Genomic DNA, 21,504 nt, shown 5'->3' on the forward strand with positions numbered 1-21,504 from the left:
CTGATACACACTCACACACCTATATATATTTATGCAACCCAGTGTAATGGCCTCCCTTCACTGGTTGTCTTACATGTTGTCTTACATGTTGTGCCCCAGGAGTATTGTCCTGCTGTCTATGAATGGGTGGTGGAACTCATCCCTTCCAGTACTGTACTGATTACGGTCAAAGATGGACCTTCCCCCCCATTGAAAACATCCCATCAGCTCACTTTTATTATATTTGTGTCCGTTTCCTCCATATGACTTGTGGAAAAAGTTGTTCTGCTCATAGCTGAGAATTATGGACATTTTAATCCACTTGTCCCCCCCCCCCCCCCCCACCTCCTTAGGACCTAACTTTGACATTCTTAAAATGTCTGCAAGTAAATAAAGAAAATCACTTCCCAAATCAATAACACATCTATATTCATCTGCTGCGGTGTTGTGTTTACAAAATAATGATACGTTTATGAATGTAATGTATTTGTTACACTGCAGAGCGATATTTGCATTATTGATTCACTGAGTGACATTTAAAGTTGCATTTTCGCCTTTCTGACTTTCTGCGTTGCCTTCCAGGTGTCTCTGGGAATGATTCATGCCAGGGCCTCACATATTATATGGCCTCCGAACCGCTGGCAGACAATCCAGGCGTGCCTTCCTGCGGACCGGGCGCCGATGTTAAAGTGGACAGAAGGGGCAACAGGTGACGAAGACCAATGAAATGCAACCGACAGCAGAAGAAGTCGTGGTGGGAGCAAAAATACATTTCCAAACGCGACTATAGATGAACATTTAATTGCAGTGTGTTTCCTCAGATGTTATTTCAATTTACATTTCTGTCAATTATGCATTCACTGCACTTCATAAGCAACATGCAGTGCATTTATAAACATGTTGATGAAAGATTGATTGCTGGACGCATTCGAAAGTCTGCTCTATAAATCTAATTATTTTAATTATAAAATAAAAATTGTACCCAACTTTAGCCAAATTATGTTTACTTCTATTTCCATTGCATTTTAAACATTAAAAATTAAAAGTTGAAGGACATTTGTAACCATATCAGTTTGAAATGAATCAAATTAAAAATGCGTGCCACATTTATCAACAAATACAGAACATGCAATCGAAAATACCTCTAATAATGGATTCAGTAAGTGCACATGTGGCCTGAAATACATCAGTGCAGTATTTATTTTAAAGTTCTCATTTAGTGAAAGCTTTGTTTTGACAGCCAAAGCTGTGATGAGCTGTTTGGAAAATAAACAATATCTGTATTAATAAATTATACCTTCTTAAAAAACTGGTAATATTGTATACTTTAAATAGGAAAACTTTCATTAATGTCAGTGCTGCCTGTACGCTCTATGCTTGGCGACACACAGATCAAATAACCCACACAAGCCGTGATACACTAATCTGATGTTGTACATGTCTTGATGTTCATTATTGGAGTGTTTTGGACGATGAAACACACATTCACTCTACGACATCAGAATATTTAGTGAGGCGGTTTCTAATTTTAGTTGCTTTTATAAATATGACTTATGTCGGATTAAGTCGGATATAGAAAAAGACATTTAATGAATTAGAGATCTAATTTGAAGGGATAATTTCTAGACGTCGTTTAATGATTTCCTCCAAACGAGCGGTAAATTACCTTCCAACACAGAGTGAAAGATACCACCATGCGAACATAGAGCATGTAGCTGGGGTTTGGCAGATTTTACATAAAAAGTCTCCATTATCCGCTCTCACAACTGTTTTGCGATTGTAATTTTCAAGATAACTGACTCTTAGAGAGAGGGTTACGGTCCAGAGGGAGACAGTTGATTTGGTGACACAAGGGATGGCTTCTGGGCTGTTATTGAGACTGTCTGGGTTTACTGCATGCAGGCACAGCAGGTGCTAAGCTATTGGGTTTAATATGAATATCCCTGTAGGTCTGAAGGACTTAATTTGAAGACAGATCAGACCAAGCACCAAGTGGAAATGTATACTATAAGAGATAGCCCCAACAGAGCGTGTAAATGTTTTTTTTTTTTTTTTTTTGCCAGATAAGGCTTCAGCTGTACACAAAATAAAGGTTTACTAAAAATGCAGATCAAAGTACTGTATCCTTAGAATGCCTATCCGGAAATATTTGTGTTTTATTTGTTGCACCTTGCCTAGTGTGTGCTTGGCTAATACTGGAACTGAAATGCAAACAGGTTTTTGGCAAACGAGAGTAGGAACACCAGGAAATACCTTGGTAAATTAAATATATTTACTATATATAACATTGTCTCTAAATGCAAATGCATCATGGAAATGCATGACCATCGAATATCTGCACAGTCATATCTAAGAGATTACATATCGAAGACTTTGATAAACTAGGTTATTTATTTTTCTCTCTATTTCTAAATATACTTTGTTGCAGATTAAGCAGCTGAAAATAAAGGCTGTGAATGTAAACCTCCACCACATGTTGGTGTCGTGAGTCTGGATGTCAACGAAGGCTGGTGGATGTCATCTTGTGTGCCATTGGGTGTAAAAGGTGGTTGCACACAAAATCAACCAGTCAGTACCACTCAGCATCACAGGGAAAGTCAGATTTGTCCTAAGATCTCAGTGACATGTAGAAAAACAAAAAAAGATGAGATGATGAGCATTCCAGTTCTGACAATAAGTGATGTGAATATTCACCTGCACGATCTTCACTAAATGGATTTTTAGTTTCACTTCACCAACAGTGTGAATACACTTGGAGGTAATGGTATACATACGTATACTAGTGTTTCCAGCAAACCTATTCTCCCAATAGTGTAATCTCAACCAGATTGGAAAAACAAGTCTGAAAAATATAAAGGGAGGTAAAAGAAAATTCTGTAATTTTCCCACTTTGCTCCTTTCGTGGTCTGTTGACTCCAGTCTGTGTACAGTGAGTAACTGGCGGGCACTGCAGCACGTATGTCTGGAGAAGCAGGCTGTACTTCAGAAACTCGTTGTCTTTGAAGGTGTGTGATTATATGACCTCGGTGTCATGTTATCAATGAGAAGCGGGGGGGGTTCATGCTGTGGCTGCAACTAAAGTAAAACTTCAACCATGTGTTGTTCCAGTTTCCCATCAGCGCTCGTCTGAAAATGCTCTGCAGAGCTCCAGTAGCTTAGTGCTGATGTTACTTAAATGAATCCCACATTTTCAGAAAGATGCTCAATGTTTCACGTTGTGTCATCACAAAAAGGCTTTTTATTCATAGTGAAATAGAACTGTAATAGTTATAACTGGCGATCGTTTCCGACCTTTAGGACCTGTATTTACAAATATGGTAGAATGACAGCTATAGATGACTGTGATATTTGTTGTATTTAGTTGTAAAAGTCACTGCTCCTTAGTTGCCCCACTTCACACTTTCTTCTAACCAGCCATTTTTTTATTTTAAATTGTACTGATTGTACTAATAAAGTAAATGGTGCTTGCTTGAAGCTGGAACAATCTGCAACGGCTCAAACTGCTATGTGGGTCTTCCGTCCATTTGTTCAAATTACCAAGTCATTAAACTGGTATATGTATGTCAGAGTATGTCTGTTTTTTTATTGCTGTTATAATTATTGTTGTTTTATTCTATTTTACCAATAAATGTAAACCGTGGGTCAAATACAAGGCTGGGTCTTAATTTACAGCAACTCCCCTTGGGAAACCTGTGCCCATCCTGCCTATATGCAGTGTTTTTTCTTGATATATAAATGACGACAGTGTAGTCGTAGGAAATTACTGACAACAACAATGTACCAAACCATGAGAACGAGCAAGAGACGATCAATGCAATAGACATCAGTCTCTTACTGTCAGACACAATTATAAAGGCTGCCCAGCTCTGATGCTGAAGCGTTATCTGTACGGGAATGCTCGAGCTCTTGTGCATTTTTCAGAAGTCTTTGTTAGAAAATCTCAAGCAAATCCTAATTTATCTGGTTTAAAATAAAGATCATAGTCAGGCAGATCAACACCCTTGTATTAGTGCTCTAATTCCATACCCTGGCTTTGTAGATTTTATTTATTTATTTGTGTAATTATTGTACAGTTCCACTTAAGTTTGTGAATAACGTTAGATGGCCTGATTTCCTTTTCTTCACAGCTTAAGACAATTGTTCACTTATAAAGGGTTGTGTTTTGTTAATAACATACACTTAATCATTAATAGGGCCCAGTTATTATCTGGTAATTAAGACTCTGTTAATACTCTTGATATATCTTGAGTTCTTTGTCTTCTTGTTATTATTATTATTATTATTATTATTATTATTATTATTATTATTATTATTATGCATAACAATACAATTTGCTATTAACTGACATGTGTGTGTAAATGTGATCTACTATAAGCATAATAACCAAAAAAACTAAACTTTGTAGAACACGCACACCAAAAAGACCTCTCCCCAGCCTCCCTAAGGCACAGCAGCAAGTCTTCACTGTTTGGAAACTTTCTGGATCAAGATGTGAAATACATGAATCAGAATACTTTAAATACATTTTGAGATTGACTAGATGCACCTGTACAGACCAAAGGAAAACATGCAGCTCAAGTAGCAAAAATGAATTGAGCAAATTGACTCAAGAATCGTTGCTGTTGAGCTGCATTGGTATATAAACTGAGCATTCGGGATATCTGTTCAACTGGCAGAGTTTTGGATGAAAGTGGAGGAATTGGACCAGCGTCGAACACCCTTATTTGCCCTCTTGAGAATCGCGAATGAAGAATGCATTGAAAAATCTCCTTTCTCCTCCAAAGCCCTGTTAAAACATTTTATAATAGTGTCCAGGATGACTGCGAGGACAGCTGTCTGGATCTTGCCCCAGTTTTTAAAGACTCTCGATGAGTCCCTATAATCAATTAGAAAAATAGATTTTCTCATTGATTTAACTTTACTTTTGGAATTGTATGTAAAAAAAATACAGTCACTACATTGAAGGGCGCCTCGCGTGTTCCCTGTATTCCTCTGGTGTCTAACTCTATGATTTGCAATTTTTCCTCTTGTCACAAAACTCTATTATTTACTGAAGTTTCGGCTATGAAATTGTTACATTGCTCTTTTTTATTTCCTTTTCTCTTCCAATCAATCTGGCTGTATTTATATTTATTGTGTGGCCTGTAGCCACTACATGCTTCCCTGTTTGATAAGTTGTATTCCCTGATTTGATTCTTGCCATGTGTTGATTTATTTTGATACACACTTCCAATTCTGGCCTTCGAGAATGGGTTCCTGGATATTAACAACAGAATGTCAAGCATATATTCAGTGCTGAGTAAAATAAATTATGTCTTTAAGGTTTTTAAATAGAAATCTGATTTCTATGAAATGTCCATTCAACACTTAACTGGGTCTACAGGAAGCCGAATGCTCTAATTTCTTCCTATTTCAGTTTTATTCACCATTAACACTATTTGGTGTCTTTGACACACTGCTATATTGTTGTTCATTTAAGGTTTTTTTCAATAATAATTATTGCATATTCATGATGGATAATTAGTATTTCCCTTCTGTCTCTTAGGGTTTTTTTCTAAGCACTAATTGTTCAATTGTAGAATGTAGAAATTAGTATTATGAATTTCATTCATTTTATTGTCCTTCATTTGCATTAACAAGTCCTGGTGCTGTGCTTAGATGATCAACACCGACCTTTAAAAACAACTGAAAGAAATCATTTTATTTCTGAAATAGAATTGCATCTTTCAAAAATGAGATAACCATGACCTTCAAATATTGATCTCAAAGACAATCAGATACCACAAAGTGATGAGTGGGTTCATAGTGCTCCTCGAAATTGGCAGGATATTGGTTTTAATGAGAGATAGGATGGATTCACACTGGATTAACTTTCAAACAGTGCTATTACAGGTGTTCATTTTTGAATAATGTATCAGCTTGCTCGTTTTGGAGAATCACTTTGCTGCAACTGTATTGAGTTCATTTGAATAGCAATCCAGTCAGTTTTCCTTGTTTTCTCAGTGATCAGATATTAAAAAGTGTATTAATTAATGATTATTTGATCCAATTAATGACCCAATGATAACAAACATATACCATAAAACTTCAATTAAACGTCTCTGGCCTTTATTCCAAATAACTGCAAGAAGCCCCGGCGTCAACTGGAGACTGGCGATTGTAGGAGGTTGGCATTTGTATGAAACATTTATAAAGAAAAAGACATTGCGGACTTATGCAGGGTATGAAGAGCCTGGAAACATTGTAGAAGTGGGATAATAGGCCAGGCTTTTATTTTTTATTTGTTTTAATTATTATTATTTTTTAATAATTTGCTTTCCAAAGATGCAAACAAATCACATTCAATGTATGGATACACTGGATTGAAAACAAGATACCGGTCATTCTGTTAGCAGTCTTAGATTCAATATACTGTGAACTCTTGCTAAATAAACAAAAAGCACTTCAACAAAACTGTGGAAATACGCTTTATACCAAACCATCAACATTATACTTCATTAATGCATTGTTTATGTCACTATATATATATATATATATATATATATATATATATATATAGAGAGAGAGAGAGAGAGAGAGATACGTAGTTAAAGTGAGAAATAAATCAATAAAAACACGTGTTTTATAATTAATATACAGTATATATATATTTACTAAACACAAGAAAGATGCAAAAACTAAACATAAACGTTTATGTAACTATGTTGTGGAAGGTTCTTTGAAATGTGTTAATGCATCTTTAGAAACTGTATCGATTTCCTTTATTTATCAAACATTGTCAAGTCTGTTTTGTAACAGCAGAAAAGCACGAGAGGGCAACCCAGCATTTATTAGAGACCGGCTGCTATTTGAGACCCGGCAAGTATTGGAAGTTTTACAGATATGCACTTCTAATCACAAATGAAAAACTAAAATAATTTGCAGAAAGGATTCAGTTACCTGTAGAGACCAGCTACTTTCACCATCTTCCTCTGAGTGTGGGTCGTCACACGGGAAACAAATCCGTACTACTTTAGATTAGGGGTTGCTTATTACATTTATAAATGATTCAGAGTATATGGAATACATTAATAAAGTATTAATGGGTTTTTATAGACCTGGTCCTGCAAGACATCCAGTAAGTATTATTTCCATGTTATTAACGAAGGGAACATAGTCCCCATGTTATGCTTTATTCATAATTCTGCGTTAAATGATTTGTCCATTCATTATTTATGAAGTGCTGTTTACAAACCTCGAAAGTGTTACCAGCACAAGCATTGCCAACAAGGTGGCAAAGCTCTGCCACCCCTCTCATGCCCCGCCACAGATTACACTGCTTCCTTCTGCCCAAGAGAAATCGAAAAGTTACTGGTAGGGTGCTGTTTGTTGGGCGGTTGTAATGTACAAAACTGCAGGGCAAACCTTAGGGTCATTACAGGTGTGACATGGGTTTCATGTATTTATGCAATGAAAAGTATTTGAAGTCAATACAGTAATTCCTTGGTTAACATCAGTGTTACGTTTTTGAATTATACTGTGGATATCAAAAGCGTGTTGTGCAAGGGCTTATGGGTAACAAGGGGTAGTGAGAATCGACCTCTGAAACATATGTATATTATGTAAAGCGCAAGTTTAGAAACAAACAAGTACATCTATACAGTAAGAAACAACTTTTATTTATACGCGTCAAAGTATCCAACACAGATGTCCTTACAGCGAGAGTCATGGTGTTACAGAAGGAGGAGAGGGTGTGGCTACACAAAAATAACACATTGTCTGAGATGCAGAGCTATAGCAGTGTTAATGCCATTAGGTTGCAGATAACTTTTAAATAAACAATTAAAATACATAAATAATGAGAATGATTGATTAATTATCATCCATGTCATTGTTTATACTAATAGGGATGACATCCGGCATTTTCCTAAAAAAATGCTGTATTAGTTGCATGTATTAATTCATTATTTAGTTCAAAATTGTTGGAGTCACATGATGAATCTTTGTCCTCCCATCCTCCCCCAAATATATAAGTATGTGGTAACAGAGGAGGGTAGTAAAAGCTGCCCTTTCTTGTCATGCCCCTTTTCTTGTATACTGAATTAATTTATTAAGCCACTTAAACATCCATTACAGCCCTGGAATACTTATTTGTGTACTTGCAGGAACCGGAGGAAAAAAAAAAACAATATATGAATGTAGGCGTTGCCATTCAAATTAACAGGCTAGTGTAATGCAGTGGATATAGGCCCCTATTTTAGTCACATTGGATGTTACAGGATGTCCAGAACAGGTGACAGTAGACTCCCAAGGGCAATTAGATTCATTGAGCAGAATGGAGTTCGCACGTTCTGCATACAGGCCCACATTTAAGACACAGAATCATTCATTCTCTGTATTTAATCTGCAGTGGAGTGCATGGGACATACGCTGGCCAAGGACACTGACAAGTCACGCTCATAAACAATCTGTCATCGTTTTGAAAATCAACTTTCTTGATTGGCCATCACAAACTACAGGCCTCCAAGCCGCCAGAACGCTGGTGCTATAAATAAAATAAAATTGACACTGAAGCCTGTGTTTTTTAAAGGTTAACTCAAATATTTCTATGGGATACAGATATTGGGATGTAGGAATATGGCTGAGTTAAGGTGTGGATGCTCTGCTGAAGGTGGACAGTCATAACAGGAGTGCAACAGGTTTGGCCTTATTTGGTAAATGAAACAGATAAAATAGGGATATGACATGACACCATAAAGTCCACAAACTAAAAACTGTTCTGATAAAGAAGCAAACTACTGCAGGTGCAAGACTAATACAATCCAATTTGAACTAACAGCCATGATCTTTTCAAACAAATAATCTCATTCTGTTCTGTGTGGGCTACTGTTTCACAGAATCGTGGATTAATACATCAGAAGTAAAACAATTGCATCATTTTATAATGTCACACATGTCTTTGAACAGGTTTAAATGCTTTTTTTTACAGTTTGTTAACAATAGTATTTCTTTCTCTCTCTCTCTCTGTCTTTCACATTTTCATTTTTAATGGAGCTGTTAAGAATTTAAAGACAATCTCATATTAAGTTTGTCTCCATGCAGTGGACCGAAGAAAAAGTGTGTTTTTGGTATATTTGCTTAAATATATATATATATATATATTTGCTTAAATATATATATATATATATATATATATATATATATATATATATATATTCATTTTGAAATAAATATGGACATAAAATACCCTAGAGAACAACTTATTTGTTTGGAATGTTTGTGTTTATGTTCCTGGCTTGTCTGTTTCCCTATTCTATAAAAAAAGAAAAAGTAATTATCTGGATCCTGTTGTGTAGGTTCTGTGCACAGCTGCCTTCTATTAAATTGAATGTATTTACTGTTTTTGGACAGCGTTTGAGAGGAATATATTTACTTCGATTTTATTATGAATTGGAACAAAATAAATCCGATCTTTGTAATCATTTGAAATAATAATTACTCAACTGGTTGAAAAAGTCCGTCCCATTTTCTTTGTTTTCACAACTTTAAATTCATGAGATTATTACATTATGTGCTGTGAATATTAATTATGTTCTTCCATCAACGTTCATTCCAAACCGAGTAGAAATATGGCTGAGATAATACTTACATAAACATATCTCCATAGTCAGTTCTGGGATCGCAGAATTACTCAGAAGTTAATAGTGATTTACTATGCTAATTGTAAGATCAGAATCGGCACTGATGCTTGAAATCACTCATATTCAAGATGTTTCTGCTCTCAAAGGGAATTTGAGGATGGCAACCCTGCTGTCATTTCACATTACAGTCAGTCGACAGTCAGCTCATCAGAACTCTCTGTTCTTCACTGGGATGATTTATTTGGTGCCATCAACAGAACCAGGAAATAACCCCTCCACATTTTGTTTGGCAGGGTGGACACATTAACAATTCAAAAAATGATAAATTAGAGGTCAAGGTCTTACGTCTGCAACTATTATATCATTTTAATCAGCAATAATAATAATAATAATAATAATAATAATAATAATAGGACATGTGTTTTTAATATAAGCAGGTAACCCTTCCATATCTAAGACTTATTTCTGATGTTCTGATGCCGAGGGGTGTACAGATGACAGCAGAGGTTTTGCCCATCTATGGTATGTAAACATTGTATTGTGGGTCTAAGAGAGATTTCCATACAGGTGAAATATGGTGCTGCTCACAAACATCCTGCAAGTGATGCTTCAGAACTGCTCGTGATCTGTGATTTTTCAAGGCCTCTTCTCTCGTCAATCAAACCATCATGACAACATCTTGTGTCTCCTTCAGCTCTTCTGTAGTGACTCTGTGTCTGTTTTTCCCAGTTACGACTGCTACCCCTTGGCAGACCAACTGCCCAATATACCCTCTTCACCCTGCCATCTGAGAAATCTCTGACCATCCCTGGCATGTTTCCTCTCATGTTTTGCTTTAGTTCTGTCTTTTTAGGGCATTGGGAACCCATGCATCATAATTGGTGCAATGGTGATATAATAATGTTTAGCCTCAGTGGTATCTCCACTGGGAATTCCAGCTGTTTCTAAAGGTCCCAGCTCACCTCCCAGCCTTTACTTGTCGACAGGGGACCATATTCAGTCGTGCAAGCTTTTCTTTTTTTATTCTCTCTTACATATCATAGGGATCAACACAAGCTTTGTCATTCTATTCCCTAAAAAACTTCCTGCTTGAGCTGACAATACTTGATCATGGCACCATCTGCATTGCCAGTCTGCCAATGTTATCTTGCATGAAGTGAAAACACATCACATATTCGCAGAACTGCCACACAGCTTGCAGGATGAGTCTTCTCTCAGTCCTTACACACTCTGATTAGCGAGTCTAGGAAGAACTTCATGAGCTGCTTGTGGTGAAATTCTAACTCAAGGTCCTTCCATCTGTCAAATTTCTATCCAAGTCAAGCCATCTCCACATGGCTCTTTCCCAGTGCATCCATCTGCCCTATCACCTCATGTTTTACTTCATACTGAGTATATACCGATTTAGAAGAGTCTTAGGGCACTCAACCATAGTTGCACACAGTTCAATGTCACATATCCAACCCAATGTAAATGGGAATGGTTGAATATGTGAAAAATCTGAACAAGTTTAAGACTTCTTAAATTTAAAATCAAGCACCCCTAAAGACAAACAAGCGCAATTAACATAAGATACGATACGAAAAGATAAATCCCAATGGGGAATTACGATTGCATCAGCCCAATACATAAATCACAATATATACACAACAAAGACACACAAAACCTAATGCAGACTATGTGTTCATATTAAAAAGCCTCATAGCATGTGGTAAAAATGATCTTCAAAAACCTTCTGTCTTAGACCTAGGTAAAATAAACACTGCACTGTTATAGGTGTTATAAAACATCATACAACAGGTGTTATAAAACATATGAGTGTTATAAACAGTATACAACAGTGTTATAAAACATACAACAGTGTTATAAAACATACAACAGTGTTAAAAAACATCATACAACATATGTTATAAAACACAATACAGCAGTGTTATAAACATAATAGAACAGTATTATAAAGCATCATACAACAGTGTTATAAACATCTACATTGCTATAGGGTTAACGGTACCTATTAGTATGTAAAGCAATGTAAAGCAAGTTACAATCAATGTCTTCTCAACACTTAAAGAAGTCCATAATGGTGTCCCATTTAAAACACATGTAAGGATGCTGCACTTGCTGTCATCTCAATTGTACTCTCGTACTACTTATTCATTCATTCATTCATTCATTCATTCATTCATTTCAATTATTCTTTTAACAGCACAGGCTGTGGAGAGATGTTCCTCTGTATTTCTACTGACAAGCCATGCCAGGACTTGTGTGGTTTTCACTGAGACCTCACACACCAGGAACAGGCGTAACAATCTTGCAATTTATCCCTGTTGATAACCTTGAACTTTCCCAGTAATCCTCTTTGCTGTGTCCTGTAATCATCTCATCCTGTTGTGATCTCATGGAAAATAAATGTGTGTCATGGATATCATCAATATTCTTTGCTTAGTTTCCTTGAAATCCTCCAATGTTAGCATGCTTGCTGAAACGTGAGATTAATTAGAGATGAGTGTTCTGTGTTAGGTTAAAAGGAGAACATATGCTCTCCCGCTTGCCGGCTGGTTCCTATGAAGACAACTGCAGTTACCAAAGAATATGTATTTGTGAAGAAGATTGTCTGGAAATACAACTTTCCAATGTATTGAAACTACAAAAATAATATACCATACTTGCAAGTTCTCCATAGATCTCTAGAATCCCTTAATACAGAGTTTGTACAAGTAGAAATAGACACACAAAGACAAACACTTTATCTTTAGTTTCCACAAATTGCCCCTAACTTATCTTTATCTATGGGGCTGTTTATTGTTATCTTTGCAACAACTTAAATACTTCACCGGACTTTAAGAACATACATATCTATTGTCTTCACAGATCAAAAAATATATATTCTTACAAACAATTTGAAACACAAATTATTGATTTTCCTTACATTGCCATAAATAAACTTGGCTATATCAAATCCACTTGTTATAGATCTGTGACAAGTCTGTCTTTTATTGTCTTCTAATGTAGACTTCACACTCTCTGTTGGTTGTGTACGGTAATGCTTCACTTGCAAAATCAAATTTTTATAAATATTCCTTTGACTTCGTTTGACTTTGACAATATTTTGAAATATCGAAATAATATTGATGATCATTTTTTTGGTAGCAGCAATGAAGTGAAACCACATTGATACTGGAGTTTAAATTATTGTTATTATGTAGCGACTTATTTTTCTTTAAAATGAAGTCAGTAATTACTGCAATGCTTGACATTGTTTAAATAACTTTGTACATTCGCACAACAATTTTCTTCTTACTCAAAATCGTCCATGTGTAAAAAGTCATTTAAGGCATGACTACACAATAATGTCTATATTCTGGGTCATTAATTTATAATGTATACGTTTGTTTCCTGATCCTTCACAAAATTAATCAAAACTGTTGTGTTGTAGATTCATATTTATAATACTATGTGGTGCTCCGGTATGAAAATGTGTTACAGAATTGCAGTAATCCTTTGTGGACCCTGCTTTGAAGGATCTGCAAATACAAGAACCCACATAAAATATTTAAAATATCTTTACAATTGAAGTAGTATTGTAAGATTATAATTACAGTTAACTCGTTATGGGGGGTTACCACTTCACTCATCATTCATCTTCATTTGTTTTCCAAATACTCTCATGAAGCATTTTTATATTGTGATGGAGTGTATATTCCCAGATGTGAATTGGGAGGCTCTAAGATCATGGGGGTCGAGGAAGGTGCACTCCATCTTGGGTAAGGAGGCTGAAATTAAGGTGGCCATATTGGTAGAGCCTCTTTAGGGTGTAATTGGTTGTTGTGAGAGAGAGAGAGAGAGAGAGAGAGAGAGAGAGAGAGAGAGAGAGAGAGAGAGAGAGACACACACACATCACAGTGTGGCTGTGTGAAGAAGAGGTTTTTCCCAGGGTAAACAGACATAGCTGTCCCTGGTGAGTTTATTTCATGTGTGTATATTTGAGGACCCAGAGATGGGTTAGGTTTTTATTATATATATATAATATGAATTGATGATCCGAGTACAAATAAAAATGTGACGGTGAAAATGTGGTCTGATACATTGCAAGAAGAACAGGTCAAAGAGGGACAAAGACAGCTTTTGAATGGATCCCAAGAGCTGAAAAAATAACTAAAAGACAAGATGGGAAGATTAAATTATGAACTTTGCAGGTGTGACATGGAAAAGAGTAGCTGTAGATCGAAGCAAGTGGACATATCTTGGGGGGCCTTCATCTAGTTGATCATTCATGAGCTGATGTATATGTATTTCCTTGCATCCTCCTATATTTGATTTGTTAGCAACACTTTAATTTATCTCCTTATTCTGAATACTTTTGGTTGAGGTTTCGTTGTGAATTCTGATGGATAGCAGGTCTACAGCAGTGATCAGTTTCAGTTTGATCCTCCATACTTTGATACTCCACCTCCACCACTCCACTTATCTGCCATTCTTATATTTTCACAAAGTGTTAAATATATAAAAAACACTTAAAAAATGAAAATAAATAAATAACAATGGCATTGCAGACAGAGAAGTGCTCTGGGCTGCTGGTAGATCTTCATCTGTCCCAGAATGTCATTACTACACCGCGATGATGTGTTTCTATTTTACGTGGCAGGACATTATTGTTGTAGAAGTCCCACGGTGACAACTGTCACAAAAGATCAGAACTGCATTGTTTGGAAAGAAAAAGGGGGAAGATCTTCAGCAAAACAAAGTCCAACACTCTTCAGGAACATAAGTCCTCACAAGCCCTGATGGGACATGCTGAAGGGAGGCCCAGATACCACTTTCCTATGTTTCAAGCCTGAGCACAGTTGGAGTAAAAGCGCTGTATATTCCCACAGGCTGCACTGCTTAACCTGATTTATAACATGCCAAGATGTTGTCAGGACGTCGCTGATGCCTGTGGGGGGTGTACATGCTTCTGAACATCAGGCAATTAGCAAAAACTTCATGACACCATCTGTATATGTGTCACTGTAAGCATATCACTTGCTTCTGACGGCACTAGATTGAGAAAAGTGATGAATACAAGATGTCAATCACTTTAACTAACAAAGAAGGTGACTTTCATGTATCCTTAAATTATCCTGGTTTATGGCTTGATTCATTATTGTTTCACAAACCAATGTGTGCATTTTAAAAGCATTTTTTTTTTTTTTTTGCTATGATGGATTCATACGTTTTTGTTTTTAATGTTGAGCATGTTTCTCTCGCAGCAAAGGAACAATTAGGTGACAGCATGGACATTAAAAACCAATATGTTTGAACACTCAGTCCCATGTCCCATGACATGAGTCTGGATATTTTGATTTTAAAATGACCGCAAAGAGTAAATCTAGGGCAAATAAAGCACAAGTGGTGCTGTATATTTAGTATCCAAGAAAATACAAAAGTCTGAGGGTTATATTAGGGTTATGGGGAGATGGAAGACCATTCATTCAATGGGTTCTCCTCTGGACAGACCAGTACTGGATTTGGGAAGTAGAGCAGTCACTCCAGACTGGAAAATGGTTTATTTCTACTGTTACTTTACAGTGGGTAAATGCACAGTCACTATGTCTAGCAGCAATGAAACAAACCAGCAAATCAACAAACCAACTTGCCAACCAACACAGAGCATTAATTTATAGAACTCCACACATAGACTACTTGTATTTAACCAGACACTATAAATAGCTTTTCAAGCACCCCTCACATATTCTTTCAGAATTCAGCCCGTGCTCAACGTTACTAATGATTGAACATCTAATATTGATTTCTAATGACTAATTTGATTTATATCCTCTTAATGTGTACAAAATAATTTGAAGCAGGGTTTAATTCAGTGTTCATAAATTCTCAATTTCCCCTAATTAAGTGTGTTTATTTATTCCTGTAAACGAAGAGTTTGTAAAAATTATGTCTGTAAAGAAAACTCTTCTCAAAAAGAAAGAAAAAAATATTTTTTTAGCAGACGAATCGTTACAGTGTATTGAACTGTAACAAGACAACTTGAAGCATGAAATTAGTTTTCTTTTACAAGGCATTTATTTATTATGTCATTAATTTCTGGATGCATTTAGAGTATTATTTGAAAAGGGAAACTCTTTTTGCAACTCGGAAGATATACACAACTATGCCATGCCTGTTAGCTGGAACACATTCTTAATCAACACAGCACTATTTCTCACCTATTTACCTGTGCATAAATTCAGCGATGCACTTGCCATATTAATGTGTTAAAGATAACGAGTTAAAAAATCCTGATCCTTTATTCATGCAGTAGCAATATGAAGCAGGTAAAATAGATGATGGACAATTCATCTTGCCTGCTAGAGGCTGAATGTTTTGTACATTTCATTGCAACCAGTACACAATATATAAGCTTCTTATAAGCTTATAAGCAATGGATGTCTGAAACATGAAATACAATCTGTGGGTATCTTGACTGTAGACTACTTCAAATGAAGCACATCCAGTCAGTTCAATTGTTTAATTTTCAAAATAAATGTATGAAAAACTATTCTTTGCAAAATAACTGTGTATCTGCTATTGGCACCTTTCAGGTTTGTTATCATTTAGTTTAGTTTATTGAAGCCATTTCCTTACACCTTTATCAGGAAAACTGTGGGCACACTGCCCTGCAATCAAAAGAAATTCAAAGAGACAGCACTGTTCAATTGGTGTTTGTTGGTCCAAATGACACCCTGAATGAAAAGCAAAGAAAGGTTTGGAAAAACAGTATAATCATAAATAAATATAAAATAAATTATAAAATACTAGTCATCTAATGCCCCGTTTTGTGGACAGTTAACTATCTGGTGCCAGTCGTGGCCGTAAGGATGCGTCACCCCACTGAAGAAATACTTCTCTTTCAGAAGCGGAGATGTGTGCTGGACTGGCAGACATACAGGGAGGAGATCAGATACATTATTTTGAAAGATCTAATCTCAAACTCTGTGTGGGATCATGAAGAAATTAGTTTTATTAGCAGCATGCAGTGAAATCCACATACAGAAACAATTAAATGTTTTACTGCTTATAGTTAATATCCGAGTGTATTAAAAATTTGGATTTCACAGGATCGGTGCAGTGCCGTGACTAGTTAAAAATAAACTGAAGGATAATAATCGGAGCAGTAGCAGCCGATATTATTAATATAATATAATATAATGGCTGGTGTTTCAGGTTGTCATTTTGTGAATGGTGTGCAGTCTGTTGTATAACAGCCCCGCAGAGACAATCAGTATGAAGGCGAACACGATTTAGTTAACTTATTGTAGCTGGATGATTAATCGTAAAATGTGTATTTTGTTTCAACTGTAACTTGCCCTGGTTAAGGACGTCTGCTAAGTAAATTAATAATAATATGGCAAAAAGTGTTGTTTGCAGTTACAAATCTGTAGTAAGAGTAATAAGTTTAGGGAGTCAAGTTGTGCACTTTAAAATACATATCTACTAGCACATATCTTGATGAAGATTACAATAATAATAATAATAATAATAATAATAATAATAATAAATAGCAAATATTTATTTTATTGTTGCACATGGAAACGTTTTCTTATAGTAATGTAATGCTTGTCTAAATATAAAGTTATCTATTCATGTTTAGCTCTTCAATCATTTGAAGCATAAAGAATAAAATAGACACAAAAGTCCTTTCCACATCAGGCTCTATTGCTCGTAGTGTTGTTTTCGGTCTTTGTTTATAAAACGAAACACAAACCAAACCCACAATCGCTCTGCTCCTCCACAAAGGGGGACGGACTTTCTACAATGGCCTGGTTTTACAAAAAGCTCTGGGACACGTTCGGCACGGCACGGCTCAGCACGGACGCTTAAGCCAGTGGGACCAAGGCATTCGAACGCAATTTTGATTATAAACGTTGTCCACTCGTACAATGCCAGTAGGGGTCCCAACCTCTCAGCCTCTGTTAACACAAACCTAGCCTTACTTTTTGAGCTGACAAAGACAATGTGTTACTAGATTTTTTTCAATATGTGCAAAATTGTCAAGAACTTGAATATCAACATAAATACTTGACTATATACACCGATCAGCCATAACATTATGACCACTAACAGGTGAAGTGAATAACACTGATAATCTCGTTATCATGGCACCTGTCAGTGGGTGGGATATATTAGGCAGCAAGTGAACATTTTGTCCTCAAAGTTGATGTGTTAGAAGCAGGAAAAATAGGCAGCGTAAGGATCTGAACGACTTTACAAGGGCCACATTGTGATGGCTAGACGACTGGGTCAGAGCATCTCCAAAACTGCAGCTCTTGTGGGGTGTTCCCAGTCTGCAGTGGTCAGTACCTATCAAAAGTCGTCCAAGGAAGGAAAAGCGGTGAACTGGCGATAGGGTCATGGGCGGCCAAGGCTCATTGATGCACGTGGGGAGTGAAGGCTGGCCCGTGTGGTCTGATCCAACAGACGAGCTACTGTAGCTCAAATTGCTGAAAAAGTGAATGCTGGTTCTGATAGAAAGATGTCCGAACACACAGTGCATCACAGTTTGTTGCATATGGGGCTGCGTGGCTGCAGACCAGTCAGGGTGCCCATGCTGACCCCTGTTCACTGCCGAAAGCGCCTACAATGGGCACGTGAGCATCAGAACTGGACCACGGAGCAATGGAAGAAGGTGGCCTGGTCTGATGAATCACGAGTTCAAGGTGTTGACTTGGCCTCCAAATTCCCCAGATCTCAATCCAATCGAGCATCTGTGGGATGTGATGGACAAACAAGTCCGATCCGAACTTACAGGACTTAAAGGATCTGCTGCTAACGTCTTGGTGCCAGATACCACAGCACACCTTCAGAGGTCTAGGGAAGTCCATGCCTCGACGGGTCAGGGCTGTTTGGGGAACCTACACAATATTAGGCAGGTGGTCATAATGTTATGGCTGATCGGTGTAAATTATAATCACTTTTTTAATAAGACGGTATTGTCAGACATATAGCAATCAACTTTTTGAGTGGGTCAAAATTGCATAATTTATTTATGTTAATTCCTTACTAGGTTAACTCACTCCTTTCTTATCAACCTGCTTTTGATGCAGATTTCAAGGTGCTGCCTTCTTCTCATCTCATGTCTATTACACCAACTCTCTCAGGATCTCTTTCTGTCTCTCTCTTTTTAAATATTAAAGGCATCAGATAATGAGCTTTTTGACCAATGCACTATTTACTACAATATGATTGCAATTATGATTACATATAACTACATTATTTTGAGTATTTTAGATAGAAAGGCACCTCCAGAAAATGCCTTTGCTGCATTATTTCAGCGTGACATAAACTGAGGTGCATTGATATGATCCATTATTAATGATAACCAATCACCATAAACGAAGCATGTCCACAAAGGGAAATATATAGCCTGCACTTCTTAACCCGACTGGTCAGGCCAATATCAATGTCATGATCTTCACAGACTTTCAATCAAAATGTAATATAAGGTATAGAACGGGCAACCTCCACCAGAGACTGAGGATGATAAAGAAAAGGTACTTAACACAGACAGAAATAAACAAAAGCGACAGCCACTTCAAAGGATAACTGCGACAAACCGTGGCTCTGTCAGACAAATAACAACAAACAGAAACAATTGTCATACCGAAGAAGGCTGCAGGAGACAGACTGTTTTGACTGAGAACAGATTTGCCTCCGTATCAATTCAGGTGGTCTCTCATTAAGGGATGCCAAAACTTGTCAGCAACAACATGAAATGTGGAATGAAATGTGGGACGCAGTTTACTCCAGGCCTCCGTTAAATGAGCACAACTATGCTATTAAATGTCTTAAAATCTTTCCTGCTTTTTATAACCACAAGCAGTGCTGTAGTGGTGCAGAAAGAAGATGTAGCAGAGCAAAAAAGAAACCAACAAGAACTGTGGTGCAGAGACAGTTAATATTCATTTTCAAATATGGTTAGAGGTTTGTGTATAAACAACATTTTGTGTTAGACGTCCCCTAGCCACAGTATAGATATAATTAGCTATGTCTCCTATTGAAAGCATGTTGGACTTTTTTTTAAAGCCTGTGTATGTGCTTTAATTTCCCCAACCTTTGCAATAAAAAACGGTAGCTCAAGTTTATATATTTCCTTAACATTTCTAGCATAGGAAATAAAAAACAAATCAGTTTGATTAACCTTGTATTGGTTAAACTAGTCTATATGTATCCATATTTTCCCATTTAATGCTATTATTCTAAACAGATTCATTTTTTAGTGGAATAATCCATGTGACACATACATGCAGTACAGGTTGTATGAAAATTAAACCAACACTAGACAGTCAACTATAATACATCACACTGTGGAACATTAGCCAAGCATGAAATGTGGTGAACCCCGGCCATTATTCTGGTAGAAATTGCATTAACGTATGTAATTACTTCATTTTTCAGTAATATGATATTGTCATTGTTCAAACACACAATTTGCTATCCATGTGAAATGTCACTGCTTTTGCAATTATTGTATTGTCACTTAATGTCAGGGTTAGAGTTTGTTTTATTTTTTTGTTCATCCTTTCCCACTATCTTCCTTTCTTTCTCTCTTTTAATACTTTTCTGCCGTTTCAATACATATGTGTATAACAGGTTCATAAATGGTGAAAATTACCAGTTGAGTCGGATGGAAACATTAAAAGGCAATGAATGATTATAATGTTTTGTTATATCTAAGATTAGTGCTTCTCAGAAAGTGCAGGACATCCACACCGCCCTCGGGGTCACTGCTGTCCCGCCCAGGTGCATGTTGGGGGACAGTGTGTGCTGCGAGGAGAGAGCTGTCACCGCTGACACAGTGCAGGACACTCAGGGAGATGGACTACACGGCACACTCGGATACCTGCCAACCCAGGGCTGGAAATACAGAGATTACAAAGATTAGAAACTCAGAACATCAGCATCCTAATAGTAGGAGAAACAGTAGTGGTGAAAATAATAATTGTAACATTCAATAAATTATAAATAATCAGCTGTTAGTTTTTATATAGCTACATAAGCCTAAATGTGAAATTGGCAGACATTACCTGTTCGTTGTTTTCATGAAGCTAACGGATGAATTTGAATCAGACTGTCTTCATCCCGCTTTGTTCTGTTTAAAGCTTTTCAGTTCAGACAGTAAGGATTTTAAATACAATTTGGACTTTCAATAGCACTTGTGATAAAACAATGATAGTGAAATATGGGGGTGTACCACCTGTTGCTCTGCTGCTTTTTGTAGATACTGAGAATACATTGTATGGCAGGAAATCTTGATAATGAGGATAATGATTTATTATTATCATAATATTATGAAAAGACATACCCTCCCCCGCATGCTGTATATCCCTCATTCCAGCTGTTGAAGAGGTTGTGAATGGCATGTACATAAACAATAGCAACCACAGGTACAGTTAGGAGCAAGGGAAACCCCAAAACACTTACATTGGCACATGGGCATGTCAACATATTTAACCCACTGTGATTACAAGTTACAGTACAATCCAAGTTGATTGAAGCACCACCTGCCAGCACTGCCTTGTCTTGAGCGCCACCTTCCTCCACTTACCTGTTTGTCTGAGAACCATTGTAATATCATGTCAGACTGTTGTGCCTCCCAACTCAAATGTTACCAAAAAACAAACTGCTGCCTCCTTTGCTCTTTAAGCCTGTGCAACAAGAACAAATTGCCCTCTGCAATTCACTGAGGCTCGAGTCATTTATTTTAAACCACCTTTAGTGCCCCCCCCCCAGCTATTACCTGTAGCAACACCTACAGTCCATTGAAGGTAACCAGTGCCATAAAAACCCAGTACAGTAGCCACTTTCACTGTAATTGGCAAAGAGCGATGCCTCCCTGGATCTCTTTGAAAAGCTGCCTGCAGCAAATGGC

The 21,504-nt window shown here is 36.9% G+C and overlaps 1 protein-coding gene across 2 annotated transcripts in view; it reads left to right on the top strand.

Annotated features, from left to right (window-relative positions):
- The window catches only part of immp2l (inner mitochondrial membrane peptidase subunit 2), a 273,233-nt gene extending 269,693 nt beyond the window's left edge, over window positions 1–3,540 (top strand). For both annotated transcript variants that reach the window (XM_066724069.1, XM_066724070.1), the window contains exon 6: window positions 562–3,540. In XM_066724069.1, the coding sequence (XP_066580166.1) occupies window positions 562–705 (144 nt within the window). In that variant the 3' untranslated portion in view covers window positions 706–3,540. The remainder of the gene's footprint in view (window positions 1–561) is intronic.
- The last annotated feature ends 17,964 nt before the right edge of the window (window positions 3,541–21,504 follow it).

The sequence above is a fragment of the Amia ocellicauda genome, chromosome 15 (genome assembly GCF_036373705.1).
Source record: "Amia ocellicauda isolate fAmiCal2 chromosome 15, fAmiCal2.hap1, whole genome shotgun sequence".
NCBI lineage: Eukaryota > Metazoa > Chordata > Actinopteri > Amiiformes > Amiidae > Amia > Amia ocellicauda.